General features: G+C 48.7%; 1 protein-coding gene across 1 annotated transcript in view; it reads left to right on the top strand.

The window, feature by feature from the left end:
* The window catches only part of Lhpp (phospholysine phosphohistidine inorganic pyrophosphate phosphatase), a 96,761-nt gene that overhangs the window by 14,514 nt on the left and 67,038 nt on the right, over positions 1–15,209 (top strand). The window contains exons 2-3 of the mRNA XM_021167621.2: positions 4,494–4,681; positions 8,124–8,277. Of these exons, the coding sequence (XP_021023280.1) occupies positions 4,494–4,681; positions 8,124–8,277 (342 nt within the window). The remainder of the gene's footprint in view (positions 1–4,493; positions 4,682–8,123; positions 8,278–15,209) is intronic.

The following is a 15,209-nucleotide window of genomic DNA, read 5'->3' as shown; positions in this document are numbered from 1 at the left end:
TGTAACTGCAGGAAGTATCCTTAGTCACTGGGACATCTCTCCAGCTCACACTTTGCTATCTTAATAACAGTAGTGACTACTGTAATGATTTTCAGTGATTTTAAATAAAGAGACCTCATGGGCTGGTCACAGGGCCTGTGTTGACATATCAAAAGGGGGCAGGTCCATGGCACAAAGGGACAGGATTCAGAGGGAGAGCTCTGCATATATAGTTCCAACCCCACTGTCCCTGGACAGATGAACTAGCAAATAGAAACCACTGATTCCCAGCAAACTCATGTTGGTATCTCAGAGGAGACAAGAAGCTGCTCCCTCCCACCCTCATCAGAAGTTGTGTTTGGAGTGACAGATGTGAGGCTCTGCCATCTCACTGTCACACCGATTGCTCACTGTTCTGAGAAGGTCACATCTCCATTCATTAGCAGTAATTAGTCCCCGGAGACCCCTGCACTTCCTCACGCACGTGCTCCATTAACTTGGGTGTGAATCACACATTCCAGGCACCAATCAATGAGGGCCCATCCATAATACGCAAGGTGATGCTATTAGTCACAATATATTAACTGCCTAATTTAAAAATAAAAAAGCCATCTTTATGAAGGGCAATTAACCACTGAGAGTAATTGGTCATTCATAAACCTCTTATTAAGAAAGACAAATAATAAGAAAGGGAATAATAAGAATAATAAGAATCACCAAGGCTGTGGAAGATGTGGTCTGGGTGCCATAGGCTGTAGATCTAGAGTTCTTCCTAAATGGCGCCCTGGCTGGTCCCTGAAACTCACCTGCTTCTGTGGGAGCTGGGGGCCCCCACAGGATCAGAGACAGCCTAAGGGAAGCGGCAGCTAAAGCCTTGTAGGCTTTTCCAAGGACTCCCTGTGAGCCCAGCATAGAGATGTCATACAGGATCCAGCAGACCACACTGCCAAACTTCCGGAGTGTGTGGGTTGGGGACAAGGACAATAAACATATAAATTGGAAGCCTGGAGATACTTGAAGTCCTAGAGAAATAGAGGCGGTACTAGAGACAGAGTGGAGCGAATATCGCAGACATGGCAGAAAGAGGGTCCTAACTCTCCCACTCGCTGCCCATGGCGGGCAGATGCCCAGCTCATCCCTGTCTTCTCTGTGCTTCACCACCCAGGCTCGTCCTCCAGATCCTCAGTGGAGGTTGCTAGCCACCTGACTACCTGGGAGGGCGAGGCTCCACGCCTGGAAGGGCCACTCTTCCTCCATTCACTTAGCCTACAGAACTCTCCCGGACCTGGGTATTCCTGTAAAAAGTATGGGCTTTCTATGCCCGCCCTTGCTCTGGATAGTGACATAAAGACCTCTATATTAAAAACTTCAAGCAGTATAGCTAGGCAGATTCTAAGCTATTCTAACCCTACTGTGCTGAGTCAGGAGCTGCTTCATAATAACAATACAAAAGTCTGGGCTGCAACCAGACCTCTGGGTACAGAAATCAGCATTTGAATACACAATGCAAAAAACATCTTCCAACATCTCCTATGGGGTTTGTGAGAGCTTGGGGGAATTGATCTGGCTCAAGAGGAGGGACGGAAAGCCTTGGGCCTTTCTGGGGCTCAGTTTCATAACCTGTGAAGTGAGATAAGTTATGTCCTTACTGGGCTATTAATAAGTGTTGACTTCATGCTCCAGTTTTGGATGACTGGGTCAGTCACATGACAGATCTTTGACTGAGACCATATTTGTAAGAATACTGAAGAGCACTCTCCTTCACCATATGCATGCCCTTGGTTAAGATACGTGCATTTAATATTGGATTGTGTCAATTATAAAAACAGGACTTACAGGACGCATGAGGTCAAGACAGCCTCCCGGTGTCTTGGAGACCAGTGGGAGTGTGTTTAGGGATATTGTTTGAGAACCAGGGTCCGGTGACCATCAGCATACTTGATGGGTTTTGCTGAGCTTCTCTGTTTTCATTTTTTTAATTACATTTGTTTAGTTTATGGGGCTCATATGTGCAATGGCATGTGTGTGTAATTCAGAAGACATGTTAAAGAAGTCATTGATTCCATCCTTCTACCATGTAGGCCCCAGGGCCTGAACTTGGCTTGTCCGGCTTGGTGGGTTTTTTGAGATGGAGGTTTTTTGGTTTTTTTTGGTTTTTTTTTTTTTTTTTGGTTTTTCAAGACAGGGTTTCTCTGTATAGCCCTGGCTGTCCTGGAACTCACTTTGTAGCCCAGTCTGGCCTTGAACTCAGAAATCCGCCTGCCTCTGCCTCCCAAGTGCTGGGATTAAAGTTGTGCGCCACCACTCCAGGCTTTGAGATGGAGTTTTAATTCTAGTACAGAAACTGGCCTAGAAACTCATGGCAATCCTTCAGGCTGCTACACACTGGGATTGCAGGCATGGGTTTTTGACATCGTTGTTGTTGAGATCTCTGTATAGCCCTGGCTGGCTTGGAACTTGAGACTCTCCTGCCTCTTCCTAGGATTTTTTAAAAAGTGCCTCCCTGATCTTAGGCTGTGCAGCCCGGGCTCTGTGTAGGTGCCAGCTAGGATCAGTTCCAGGCTTGTCAGGCTTGGTGAGGACTGCTCAATCTGAGCATAGGAGCCAGCAGGACAGCTCCCATCTGTCTCTGCTTCATCGCTCATCCCAGCCTTGAGCCAGGGCTTCTGGTCTGCGTGGCCTCCTCCTGCATGCTGGTCCCCGGTGAGCACCAGCCTCACTGCTTGCTGTCCCTGTGCAGTGTGTGTGCTGGCTGCCACCTAGGATCCACTCCTGCTGCTAGATGTGCCCTCCTTTGCTCTCTTGCACAGCTGGCTGGTACTTTCTCCTCAAGGTCTCAGCTCCAGGTTGCTTCCTGGTGAGGGCCTCCCTGCAACCTTCCTGTGTATCTAGCCTGTACTCCCTTCTCCCCATGTGGTTTCTTCATGGCCCCTCTCTTCCCAGGTGCAGATTGCCCTTCTTGTGATCCTTCTTGTTCACTGCCAGCCAGCCTCCATGCTACCTGAGAACTGTGACCAGGGAGGCCATGGCCATTCCCAGCACCCAGGGAGTAGCAAGCACACAGTGATTATCTGTAGATGGGATGAATGTCATCTCATTGGGGGCCTTTCGAGGTATCCTTTCTGTGGCTTTGTGTCCCCAAAACTCAAGTGCCACCAGGATACTCTGAGGGGAGGGTCATGGGGCTGTTTGTTCTAAGTGCTATTAATAACCATTAATTCTTAGTATGATCTAGACAACACTGCTCCCAGTGATCAAGGCAGAGTCTTACTGATTGTTTAATCAGCTTTAGCACAATAATTAATTACCCCCAGACTATTTTTCTTTCTCTTTCTTTCTTTCTTTCTTTCTTTCTTTCTTTCTTTCTTTCTTTCTTTCTTTCTTTCTTTCTTTCTTTCTTTTTTTTTTCCGAGATAGGGTTTCTCTGTGTAGCCCTGGCCATCCTGGAACTCACTCTGTAGACCAGGCTGGCCTCGAACTCAGAAATCTGCCTGCTTTTGCCTCCCAAGTGCTGGGATTAAAGGTGTGTGCCGCCACGCGCGGCTCACCACCACGCCCGGCTCAGACTAGTTTTCTATGCTAGACTGGCTACTTCCTAGCTGTGTCCCCTAGCTGTGTCCCCTTGCTGTTTGTGTCTCACCCAGGTTGTTTCTGCTCCATCAGTCGTCAGAATGGCCTTCTCTCAGCTCAGCTCTTGGTTCATCATGTGTAGTGGAGACCTCCTGCTCTCTTCATCTCCTTTCTTCTTCTTTCTCCTGTTCTTTCTCGCCTTGCAACCTGCAGCCTGGTAAGCGAGGCCGCGCCTACCTGTATTCTTTTGCAGTAATTGTCTGTAGTCACTTTTATTTAACCAAAAACTTTACATTGGGGAGCAAGGTTTACACAACAAGGGCAGGTCTGGGGACAACTAGATCTTGGGGTTCAGAATTTAGCATGTGCATACATAGCGTCAGACCAACCCTCAACAGCTCTTGGCTTTCAGTGCATCTCAGTTTTATGGAACCTAGGTTCTGGGTTTGTGCAGAGTGGGGTTCTCTGATTATTAATGTTAGCCAGAAGTCAAACCTCAGCTTGGTACCTCTGCCTTGCCCTGTTGAAGAAGTGTGGATCCAGAGTTAGTAACTCATGGACGTGGGGAATGCAAGCACCGTGGAATGAGAAATGTGTGTGGGTCTGGAGTGCCAGATAAATGTGGCCCGGGTGGAAAGGTGACATGTCTGCAGTGGGGTTGGGATGAAGTGTTCCAAGCAGAGGTAGGGAGACCTTGGGAAGTCTCATCTGACTCACATCATGTAAGGATGGACAAGCCATTTGGAGGCGTGGTCTGCCAGCATTTTCTGTGTCAAGTAGTGGTCTATTCCAGCTGTGAAATCCTAGGCTGAACACATCTGTGTCTGTCTGGTACACACTGCTTCTTAACCAGCTGCCCTTGCAAAAGTCCCTCTCTGGTCTCTCCTCAGGAGGCCATATTCTTCTGTGCTGAACACATTCTCGTTTGTGTTTTCCTGTCCTAGACTGAAACGGTCCCCGCTGAAAGTGAGGTTCTGTACCAATGAGTCCCAGAAATCCCTGAGAGAGCTGGTGGGGGTGCTTCAGCAGCTGGGGTTTGACATCTCAGAAGAAGAGGTGACCGCCCCTGCACCAGCCACCTGCCAGATCCTGAAGGAGCGAGGCTTGAGGCCACACTTGCTTATCCATGAAGGTAGGCCTGCCTTGGGCTTGACTTTTGAGGTAAAGCCTGGGGAGAAGGCTTGCACGCACGCACGCACACACGCACACATGTGCCCCTTGGGCCAAACCATGGGAAACACATGCACAGCAAGCCTGACTTCTTCCATGACACTTGTGAGTTTTCAGAATTCTTGAGGCTTCCTGCTGGGGGGTGGGGGAGAGGTAAAATCAGGCCTCAACTGTCCCCCTTTAACCTCCAGCCTCAAGGCTAGCTTCAGGATGCTCCTTAGAGGAAAGCCTGAGTGGTGTTCTTTGATGTAGGCAAGAGGTCAGGGATTCACCTAAGGGATTATTGAGAGAGGAAAGGAGGAAGGAAAGGTGGGGGTGAATATGAGGATATGCAAATCAAGCTTGCAGTTCATAGCTTTCCAGAAACTGCCACCTACAGCCTTGAACTGTCTCAGTGATAGCTGGTCCTGCTGTTTGGTGAAATCTGCAGATGTCATTGGAGCAAGGTCTGAAGCCAGATGATTTTGGTCAGAATGCAAGACCAGAGATCCTTGAGCCCTCAGTGGGGAGCTTTTGTGGAACAAAGCAGAGGGAGAGGTTTTCTTGAGGTCACTTTTTGTCTTCCTTCCTTCCTTCCTTCCTTCTTCCCTTCTTTTTTTTCCTCCGTCAATACCGGTTTCATTTTGACAAATCTCTGGGCAGGGTACTCATCTGAGGAGGAGAGCGCTCTCTGGAAGGCTGGAGGGTGGAACCATTGCCCTGGCATGGTCATACTCGCTCAGCCTTTAGAAATCTTCTTGCTCACATCCTTTGTCTGTAGTTAGGAGTGCTGCCAGGGTTGCTAGGCATGTACGAGGGGTAGAGGAATTGGGGCAAATGCAGCATTGGCTCAGAGGTGTTGCTAACCAAGGAATCCAGCCACCATAACAGAGCTGGGGCGCGTGCTGCTGCCGTGCCCTGTTTTTAGGAAACACCTGGTTTCAGGCTTTGATTTTCTCTGGGTTTTATTACTGATGTTTTCTTCCTAATACTTTACTATGAAAATATTCAAATATATAACCAACTTCAAAAACATTTACTTTGGGGGCTGGTATGGAGATGACTCAGTCAGTAAAATACCTGCTACACAGGCACTAGGAGTTGAGTTTGATCCCCAACAGCCGTGTGTAAAGCTGGGCACAGCGGTGTACCCCTATAATCCAAGAATTGAGGACATGAAGATCCCTGGGGCTTGTTGGCTATCAGTCTGGCCCAATTAGCACGCTTCAGGTTCAGTAAGATATATCAGCAGACAAGGTGGAGAGCCATTGAGGAAGATGCCCAATATTGTCCTAACCTCCACAAGCATGCACACACGGGCACACACACACACACACACAATTAAAATATTTTTTCCCACCTCCTGAACATAGAGAAAGATATTCCATAGTGTTTTCTTAGCTCTGTGTCCATTCATGCCTCTACCTGTCTGTTAGTTTTACTTTTGAGTCACTCCCCAGTGGATGTTGGTACCGTCCTCAGCATTTCATAGAGCTCAGTATGTGTTTGCTGCTGATGTAAGATTTTACATGCAGTGAGAAGCAAGAAGCTCTCTTACACGTCTGTCTGTTTGTTTGTTTGTTTGTTTGTTTTTCTAAGAGAAGGTTTCTCTGTGTATCTTTGGCTGTCCTGGAACTAAGTCTATAGCCCAGGCTTGCCTCCAACTCACAGAGATCCTCTTGCCTCTGCCTCTACCTCTCGAGTGCTGGGATTAAAGGTGTGGGCTTGGGCTTAGCTCTCTACTGCTCTTTCGCTGGTCTTAATTTTCATACCCCTAGAATCCCACATCCCCTAGAGAGCTCCAATATTATCACCCTGAAGCTTCCTGCAAGCCCTTCAGTCAGTCCCCATCCCTGCCCCCTTAGTGACAGTCATTAGTGATAATGTAAATAAATGTACCTATTTAGGATTTCATACCAATAGAGCATACCAATGTATAATTGATCCAGGGACCCCAAAGACCACTTTAGGTCTCATTGATTCCCTGGAAGGGCTCCCAAAACTTAGAGAGACATTGGAATCCTTGGAATCAAAGTTGGGTACAGTGAAAGACCACAGCTCAGCTCAAGAAGGGAGGAGCTGCTCGGGGCAAAGGGCAGGAGAAGCCAGGAGTGAAATTCCAGTTGTCCAACGCTGGCTGTGTTCCGCTGACTCAGCAGTGAAGTGTGACACTGCAGGTTGGCAACAGGGACGCTGGAGGGAGCTTTGGTGCCTACACTCTTCTGAGAAGGGCTGGTTGGCCATCTAAATACACAGTCCTCATGTGACTGGCCTTAGGGACTCCATCTCCAGCCACACACTTCACTCAAGATCACACTGGCCCAGTAGGATCCTCCCTAGAGCTGTTGGGGGGGGCCTGTCTTTTTTTTTTTTTTTTTTTTTTTTTTTTGGTTTTTCGAGACAGGGTTTCTCTGAGCCCTGGCTGTCCTGGAACTCACTTTGTAGACCAAGCTGGCCTCGAACTCGGAAATCCGCCTGCCTCTGCCTCCCGAGTGCTGGGATTAAAGGCGTGCGCCACCACGCCCGGCGGGGGGGGGGGGCTGTCTTAAAGGTAGGCCTTTCTCTGGAGTGTACAGGATTCGAGCAAGCCAGCCCTGCTGAGGTAATCCTCTCCTTCACAGAAAGTCTGTGTAAAGCTCCTCTTGCTAGCCTAGAGACTCATCATAGTGTTACACGTACCACTGTGCTCTTGCTCTTAGCCATGTAGGGAACATACCACAGTATATTTATGCCTGGATATTTCCCAGCTTCAGGTCTGTCCTAGGGTTTCTGTTGCTGTAAAGAGACACTATGACCATGGCCTTTCTTTCTTCCTTCCTTCCTTTCTTCCTTTCTTTCTTTCTTTCATTCATTTATTCATTCTTTCTTTTGTCTTTCTTTCTTTTTGAGACAGGGTTTCTTTGTATAACCCTGACTGTCCTGGAACTTACTCTGTAGACCAGGCTGGCTTTGAACTCTCTGAGATTTGCCTGCCTCTACCTCTGAGCACTGAGATTTAAGACGTGTGCCACTGCTTATAAAGGAAAACATTTCATTGAGGCCGGTTTACAGTTTAGAGGTTTGGTCCTTTATTGACATGGTGGGAAGCATGGTGGCACAGAGGCAGACATGGTGCTGGAAGAGACAGCTGAGGGAGCTACATCTGGATCTACAGGCAGCAGGAAGAGAGTGACATTGGGCCTGACTTGAGTATTTATAGCCCATCCCAAGTGACACCCTTTCTCCAACAAGGTCACACTTACTCCAGCAAGGCCACACCTCCTAATAGTGACACTGCCTATGAGCCTGTGGGGACCATTGTCATTCAAACTGTCACAAGGCTGTTCTGAAATACATTTTCTGCCAGGCAGACCTGGCAGAGGAAGGAGCTGGGAGTAGGCCTCATGCTGGGCTTGAGGTTCTGTCTTTCTCTCTTGTCTTTCCAGGAGTCCGCTCAGAATTTGATGACATCGATATGTCCAACCCAAACTGTGTGGTGATTGCGGATGCTGGGGAGGCCTTTTCCTATCAGAACATGAACAGAGCCTTCCAAGTGCTAATGGAGCTGGAAAACCCCGTGCTCATATCCCTGGGGAAAGGGTGAGTCGGCAGTAGAGGGAGTGTGCCGGGCAGCTCTACCCTGTGCCTTGTGTTCTCTGTGCTGGGACCAAGTAGAGACAGCTTCAGACAGGGTTTGGGAGTGAGCACAGGGGCTCTCCTTCCTCCCTCGCCTTTTCTCCTCATTCTTCCTTTTTTTCCCCCTTTAATTATCTTTCCAGAGCTGTCTGACCAAGTTTCTGTATGGATCTTGGGCCAGGAGAGGGATGCGGGCTTCAGCCCTGAGGAAACCTCAAAGGCCAGGTGTCAGCTGTCCAAAGTTTATGGTAAAGGAAGCAAAGGCCCCCTAGCACTGGACGTAGCACAGGATGATCAGGAATGGTTCCTAGGGATCCTTGATATAGAAATAGTTGGACTTTGGTCTGGGAGGATGCTCTAGGCTGGGAGCTGGGGGATGGAGGCTGGGGGATGGACGCCTTCTTTATAAAGTTGGGATTTGGTCCCCATGCTTTGGCTGTGGTTTTAGTATACACCTGAACACCATACCAGTCAGCTTTGTCACTCCAGCGATACCAGAGGTAAACAGAGGAGAGGGAGGCTCACAATCTCAGAGGCTTCATGGCGCCTTGCTTTGGGTCTGTGGTGAGGGTGGCTTTCATGAGCTGGACTCATCTCCATGGAGGTTGGTGAGCAGAGAGAGAAAGAGGAGGAGTCCCAGTATCCCCTCAGTGGGCTCCCCCTTTAGAGACCTAACTTCTTTTTACTAGACCCCACCTCCTTAAGGATGTACCACCTCTCCACATTGCCATCAGCTGCGGACCAAGCTCTTGGGCCTCTGGAGGACAGCCAGGATGCATACTCTGGCACCATGTTTTGTTTTTTTGGTTTTTGGTTTTCGTTTTTTTTTTTTTTTAAAGAAAGCATTGCTGACTTAACATCCTTCTTTCTCCCTTACATTATTTTATTTTTTAATATGTCTTTATTCATTTTTAATTAAAGGAATTTTGTTTGTTTTTATTTGTTTCACAACAGGGTTTCTCTGTGTAGCCCTGGTTGTTCTGGAACTCACTGTGCAGACCAGGCTGACCTTGAGCTCAGAGATCCGCCTGCCTCTGCCTCCTCCTGAGTTCTGGTGTGCACCGCCACCACTTTTTAAAAACTTTTATGTATATGAAAGTTTTACCTCCGTGTATGTATGTACACTACATATAGGCCCACTCCTCACAGAGGTCAGAAAAGTGTCAGACTCCTTGGAAGTGGAGTTTTGTGAGCTACCATGTGAATTTTCGGAACTAAACTCAGGTCCTCTGTAAGAACAAGTCTGCTGAACTGCAGAGCTATCTTTCCAACCCTATTTCCTAACTGACACAGGGTCTGGCGCACTCCCACACTGGCCTGAAGCTAGTTACTGTTCTGTATGGTTCGACTTCTGATTCCCTTGCTTCAATCTGACCTCGGGAGTTATGGACATGTGCCATGGTAGCTAACAAAGCAATTTTCCCCCTCAAGGCCTTGTCCATGCCAAGTAAGGCTGGACCACTGAGCTATAGCCCAAGGCCTGCTAGCACCTTTCCTTACCACATGCTCATTGAAGAAATTTAGACATCTCAAAGCCTAAGAAGAAGAGAAAGGTATTTGCAGCCTCACTGCGTAGCACAGACACCAGTATTTGAGTGCATGTCCTCAGATGGATGCTTACAGATGCATACATTCATCTGGTTTGATAATTGTGAAGGATGCACACTTCTGGATGTATCTGTGAGGGTGTTGTTGAGAGGTTTAATCGAAGAGGGAAGACCTGCCCTAAATGTGGGCAGCATCCCATGTACGTGCGTCCTGGAGTAAGAGGAAGGGGGAAGAAGGATGCTGACTTGGTACCAGCATTCACCTGTTTCTCCTTCCTCGCTGTGATGCAGTTTGACCTGGCCGCTTCATGCTTCCCCACCCCGGCATTCTGTGACCCTCAGACCTTGAGTCTGTGTTTCCTTCCCTTCTTAAATTGTTAGGTATTTGGTCACAGCAACAAGAAAAGGAAACTCATGTGGGAGTTGGCTTGACCTTGTTTTATAAGCTGTAGGGTTTTTTTTTCTTTCTATTTTCATGTGCGTATGTATATGTTTTCATATGCATGGGCACACACACACACACACACACGTCCTTATGTCCTTCAGGCATTTATATGAACTGGGGTCCTGTAACTCCAGTCCTCACCCTTGTATAGCAAAGGGTTTACATACTGAGCCATCTCCCCAGACCTCTTGGCCTGTTTCTTATGTTCAGCAAACAGTAGCTTGTGAGTGACTTTGTACACAGCCACCAGATATCTCTGTGACACAGTTATCCATCTTGGGAGATGATTTCCAGAAGGTTGTGTATGTCTAGCCCGGTCAACAGAAACAGCAACCCAGGTTCAGAATCTCATACGTTTCGGGTTGTATGATGCTTTGGAGTTCCTGCCCAGCTTGGAGGCAGCAGGGTATCCTGCCGGAAGTATTTCCACCCTGTGCTTTGGTGACTGGGCCCTCGTGCCCACTGAGCTAGGCACGCTTGGACTGCTTAACTCAGTGATCTGGACCCTGTCCTTGGATATTTGAGTTAGCAAACCTGCACTAGAAAATGTGCATAATGAAAATGTAATATTATAGGTCATTTATGTCAGCTCATTTTTGTTGAATGCAGCCTCATCGTTGCTAGGGGCTATTCCAGATTACAAGTAGTGTCTGAATAAATGCATTGGTGGAAAGGATGGTGAAAATAGCAATCGCTTGCTCTTGGCTGGGTGAGAATTTGGGCACACTCAGCCATGGGTAACACTCATTTGGTATGAGTGGGGACTCCAGCCCCCTAGACTCTGACTTGGGTGAAAGGTGGGGGGTTTCAACCCTAGGGAAAGGGCTCTACAGCTTCCTGAGAGTGGCAGCCTCTCCAGGTAGCCCAGAGGCCCAGGAAGAGCTCCTGTCACTAGAGTCAAGGCTGGAGTGGCCTCCCCGAGGGTGCGAGGAGGCAGGATGCCCCTCTCCTGGAAATGGAGTGATTTACATTTGGCATCTGTGCGGACGGAGAGAGGGAATTGGCTTTGTAATTTCTCCTGTCATGCCGCGCCATCAGGAAATTAAGCTGTTTACTCTGCAGGCTATGGAGGTTAATGGCTCTTCTGGGAGAGGTCAAGTGGTCATTTTGCAGGGAGGCTGCACCGAGGAATCGGAAACGGCAGGAAAACGAAGCATAAAATCTGAGCTGACTGCTCTTCCACTGTGGCCTGCGTCTCCAGTAGCCACAGTGGCCCTCAGTAGCTGGAGGGCTCCCCAGGCCCTCCTGCAGTGGGCCACACGGTGCCAGAAAGAAAAGAAGACTATATCCTGTCACTAGTGAAGGGACATACATTTAAGATGCCTGTTCACTATTTCTCTTAAAGTGTTTACGGCCAACAGTTGGCTTCAGGTAGATTTTTGATTTCCTAAATGAATAGGAAATAGAGAAATTGTGGGCTCTATAAAAAGCAGCCCAGATTCAGTTTAAAAAAGTAAGAAAGAGAATGGGCAGGGGTGAGTGGGGAAGTAGCTTGTTGGTAGCATGTGTGGGACTCTCGGCCTTGGTTCCATTCTCAGCACCATATAAACGGAGGTGGTGGTGCACCTGTAGTTCCAGGACTTGGGGGTGGAGGCAGAAGGATCTCTTGTGAGTTGGAGGCCAGCCTGGTCTACATAAAGAATGCCAGGCTAGCCGGGCTACATAGTTAAGAGCCTGTTTCAAAAACAAGCCTCTGCTTGTTGAGAGAGAAGAGGAGGTGGGGGGCAAGGTTTCCATTTTGATTCCTGAGAATCCATTTCCTGTGGCTCAGAAGGCCAGGCTTTGGTGAGTCCAGATAACCTGAAGTCCTTTTTACTTGCGAATAAACTTCTAGATCTGGGGCCAGCAGAGCTGTGGTTCGAGGACTCCTTGGGGGTGCGATTTCTAAATGAGAGGGGCCTGTTTCCATCCACCCAGTCTCCTGTATCCTGTATCCATCTGTCCCCAGGGCAGCTTGGAAACCCCCAGAATCCTCGGCTGAGAAACAGCTGTGCCTGTTCCAGTTGTGTTGTAGAAGTTTCTGTTAGCTTCTCTTAGAATATCCTTCCTTTCTGAGCTGAGTTAGGTCTGTCCCTGCTCTGTCCTCTGCCCAACCCACCTCTGCCCGCCCTCTCCTTCTCCTGGGAACTTCCTCTGAGCAAGAGTTGAAGCCTCTGGGCCCGTATCCAAGGAAGATGGCCCATCTGTGGGTTTGGAGGTGGCCTAGTGTGACCATCAGGTGCTCTGGTGATCCGAAAGTGCTCCCTGGGTCTTCGCATTCCTTCCCCTCGCTCCGAGTGAGCCGCCTCCCCTCAGGACACAGCTTGTCTCTCTGTCACTTACCCGCGCAGCTCACCATCTTTGCTCTCACAGCTTCTCTGTGAGTCTGTTTGCATCTCTTCTATGCTGGGAGGCAGGGTGCATGCCAGGTGCCAGGTCCCAGGTCGTGCAGGTCCCTGAGCCCTGCATAGAGTCTTGGACTGAGACTAAGCCACCTGCCACCCAGACAGTGCAGCTCCAGCACCAATGGCTCCCTCTGCTGGACAAATACTGTTTATCCTTCTCCAGTTCTTTGAAGCTCTGGACCTGGCTAAGGAAATAGGCATTATAGTTTATTGTAACAAAAGAAAAAGCTGTGTGTGTTCGCATGCATGAATGCCTGGGTATGTGCGTGCGGGCCTGCCTGCCTGTGTGTCAGTAAGTGTAAGCATGCTCGTGTTAGGGTAAGCATGTTTGAGGTTACAGGTGTGTGTGTGTGTGTGTGTGTGTGTGTGTCTGTCTGTCTGTCTGTCTTCCTGTGTCTGCCTGCCTACCTGCATGTTTGTTTATAAGTGTAGGTGTGCTCATGCCAGGGTGTATGCATGTAGAGGTCACAGGACAACCTCGGGTGTCACTCTTTATCTTCTACCATGTTTGAGACAGGGTCCCTTTGTTGTTTGCCAGGCTGGTTTCTGGGGCTTTGCCTGTCTCTGCTTCCCATCTGTCACAGGAGTGCTGGGACTGCAGACACATGGTACCAGGCCTGGCTTCATGTGGGTTCTGGGGAACTGAAGGTCCTCATGCTTGCTTGGCAAGTGTTCTACTCACTGAGCCACCCTGTCAGCCCCAAGAAGCCTTTTAAGAAAAATTCTTCAGGGCTTCAGAGATGACTTAGTGGTTAAAGTTGTTGGCATGCAAGCAAGAGGGTTGGAGTTTGGATACCCTGAACCCACATAAATGCCAGCTGGTGTAGCAGACTGCCTGTACTTCCAGGCTGGTAGAGACGGGATATTCTAAGAGAAGGCTGGCTTGCAAGACTAGTGCTATGAGCAAACCCTGAATTTGACTGAGACACTACTTCCCCCCAAAATTACAGTGCAAGAGTGGCTCAGGGAGCTTGACACTTAGCCTCAGGCTTCTGCATGTATGTGCACATGCACCACACATACATGTCACTGCTCTAGAGACTGTGGGACTAGAGGATGGGGAACGAGTCAGACTAAAGCCACATGCAATTGCCTACGTTATTCAGAGCATCCGACAATTTATACTCTGAGGGTTAAGAGAAATCACATGAGTAACGTTTTCATGAGTTTGAAAGCTGCGTACAATCATGAGAACAAGCTACATGTGGCAAAAATGCATTCTCCATAGAGGCTTATCAAGTATAGCTTCAATATCTAATTGAGTAACAACAGCAAGCAAGCATGAGTATCGGAAGTAACCTCACTCCTAGGGGCTCTACCTGGGAGGAGCACAAAACACTTTCCAAGAATAATTCCATGTTTTGAAGAAATTGAGGTCATAGAGTCTTGTCTTGTTTTCTTGGCATTTTCTCACAAGCACTTAGAATTCTCACAGGACTCCATTCCTGGACCGTGTTCCAGCACATGCACATGGAAAGGTGAAAAAGAAAAGACATTCATGAGATCGGATCTGCTATGTATCCTCAGCTGACCTAGAGTTCACAATCTTCCTGCCTCAGCCTCCTGAGTGCTGGATTACAGGAGTGACCCCACCAGGCCTGGGGCTTGTGTTATTTTACCACTGAGCTCCTATCTCAGGGCCTCTGTGTTAGCTCCGCGGGCAGCTATTTATAGTAGTAGTCTCCAGTCTTTTGGTGTTTGTTCTGGGCATTGTGTAAGGAATGATGTTGTTTATGTAGTGTGTTACTTTGCCCTAGATATGGGTGGTTTGATTGCTTTGACCAGGTCACAGGCGAGGAAGCTGAGGTCTCAAGGCTTACATAGAGCAAAGTCACTTTTAGAAATCAGAGAAGGAATTTCAGTATTGAAGACAGCCTACATCCCCCTGTTCTCGGATCCTCAGATCCGCATGCTGAGTCAATGTCCCCTGGACGGAGAAGGAAGGGAAGACTGACGTGGAGGGTCGGACTCCCCTACTAACTCAGAACTTGGATTCCTGTGCCATTTCTGGGTTTACAGTGAACCTCATCTCTAGAGGGTGATGGCTAAGCCACCTTCTTGCCTCCTTGGTCACGTGGCTTTGCTCAGAGAGCCCCAGAAATGGATGACTTTGCAGCCAGGACTCTTATGTACCCTGAGGGAGGCCTTGGTGGTCTGATGTGGATGGGCTATGGGCCTAAGCACTGGGGCTAAACCGAGGAACCCTCCGAGGAGCTGAGCCTGCTCTGTCTCTGGGAGGTTGGGAAGACGTTCTTGTCTCAAGGAAGCAGCTGGTGCCGTGAAACCTGGCACCTTGCCTGACCCCAGCTAACAGGGATGTCGAAGGCTGCTGTGGAACTAATGGAGCGCTCTCCTCAGGCAGCAGTTAGGGGTTAATTATTAGCAATTAGGGAGTCAGCATATGCTCTGGGGGGCTGCCGTCCCTTCCCGGAACACGGGTCACTTGTCTTCCTCTGTGTTAGTAACAGGATCCATCTGTCCCCCTTGGGTTTCTGGTTAATCATTGTGGTAGGGGTCCCT

Source organism: Mus caroli, unplaced genomic scaffold (genome assembly GCF_978045245.1).
Source record: "Mus caroli unplaced genomic scaffold, Mus_caroli_1 scaffold_8, whole genome shotgun sequence".
In the NCBI taxonomy this organism is placed as follows: Eukaryota; Metazoa; Chordata; class Mammalia; order Rodentia; family Muridae; genus Mus; species Mus caroli.
The sequence above is the reverse complement of the archived record's forward strand: the minus strand, read 5'-3'. Positions and strand labels throughout refer to the sequence as shown.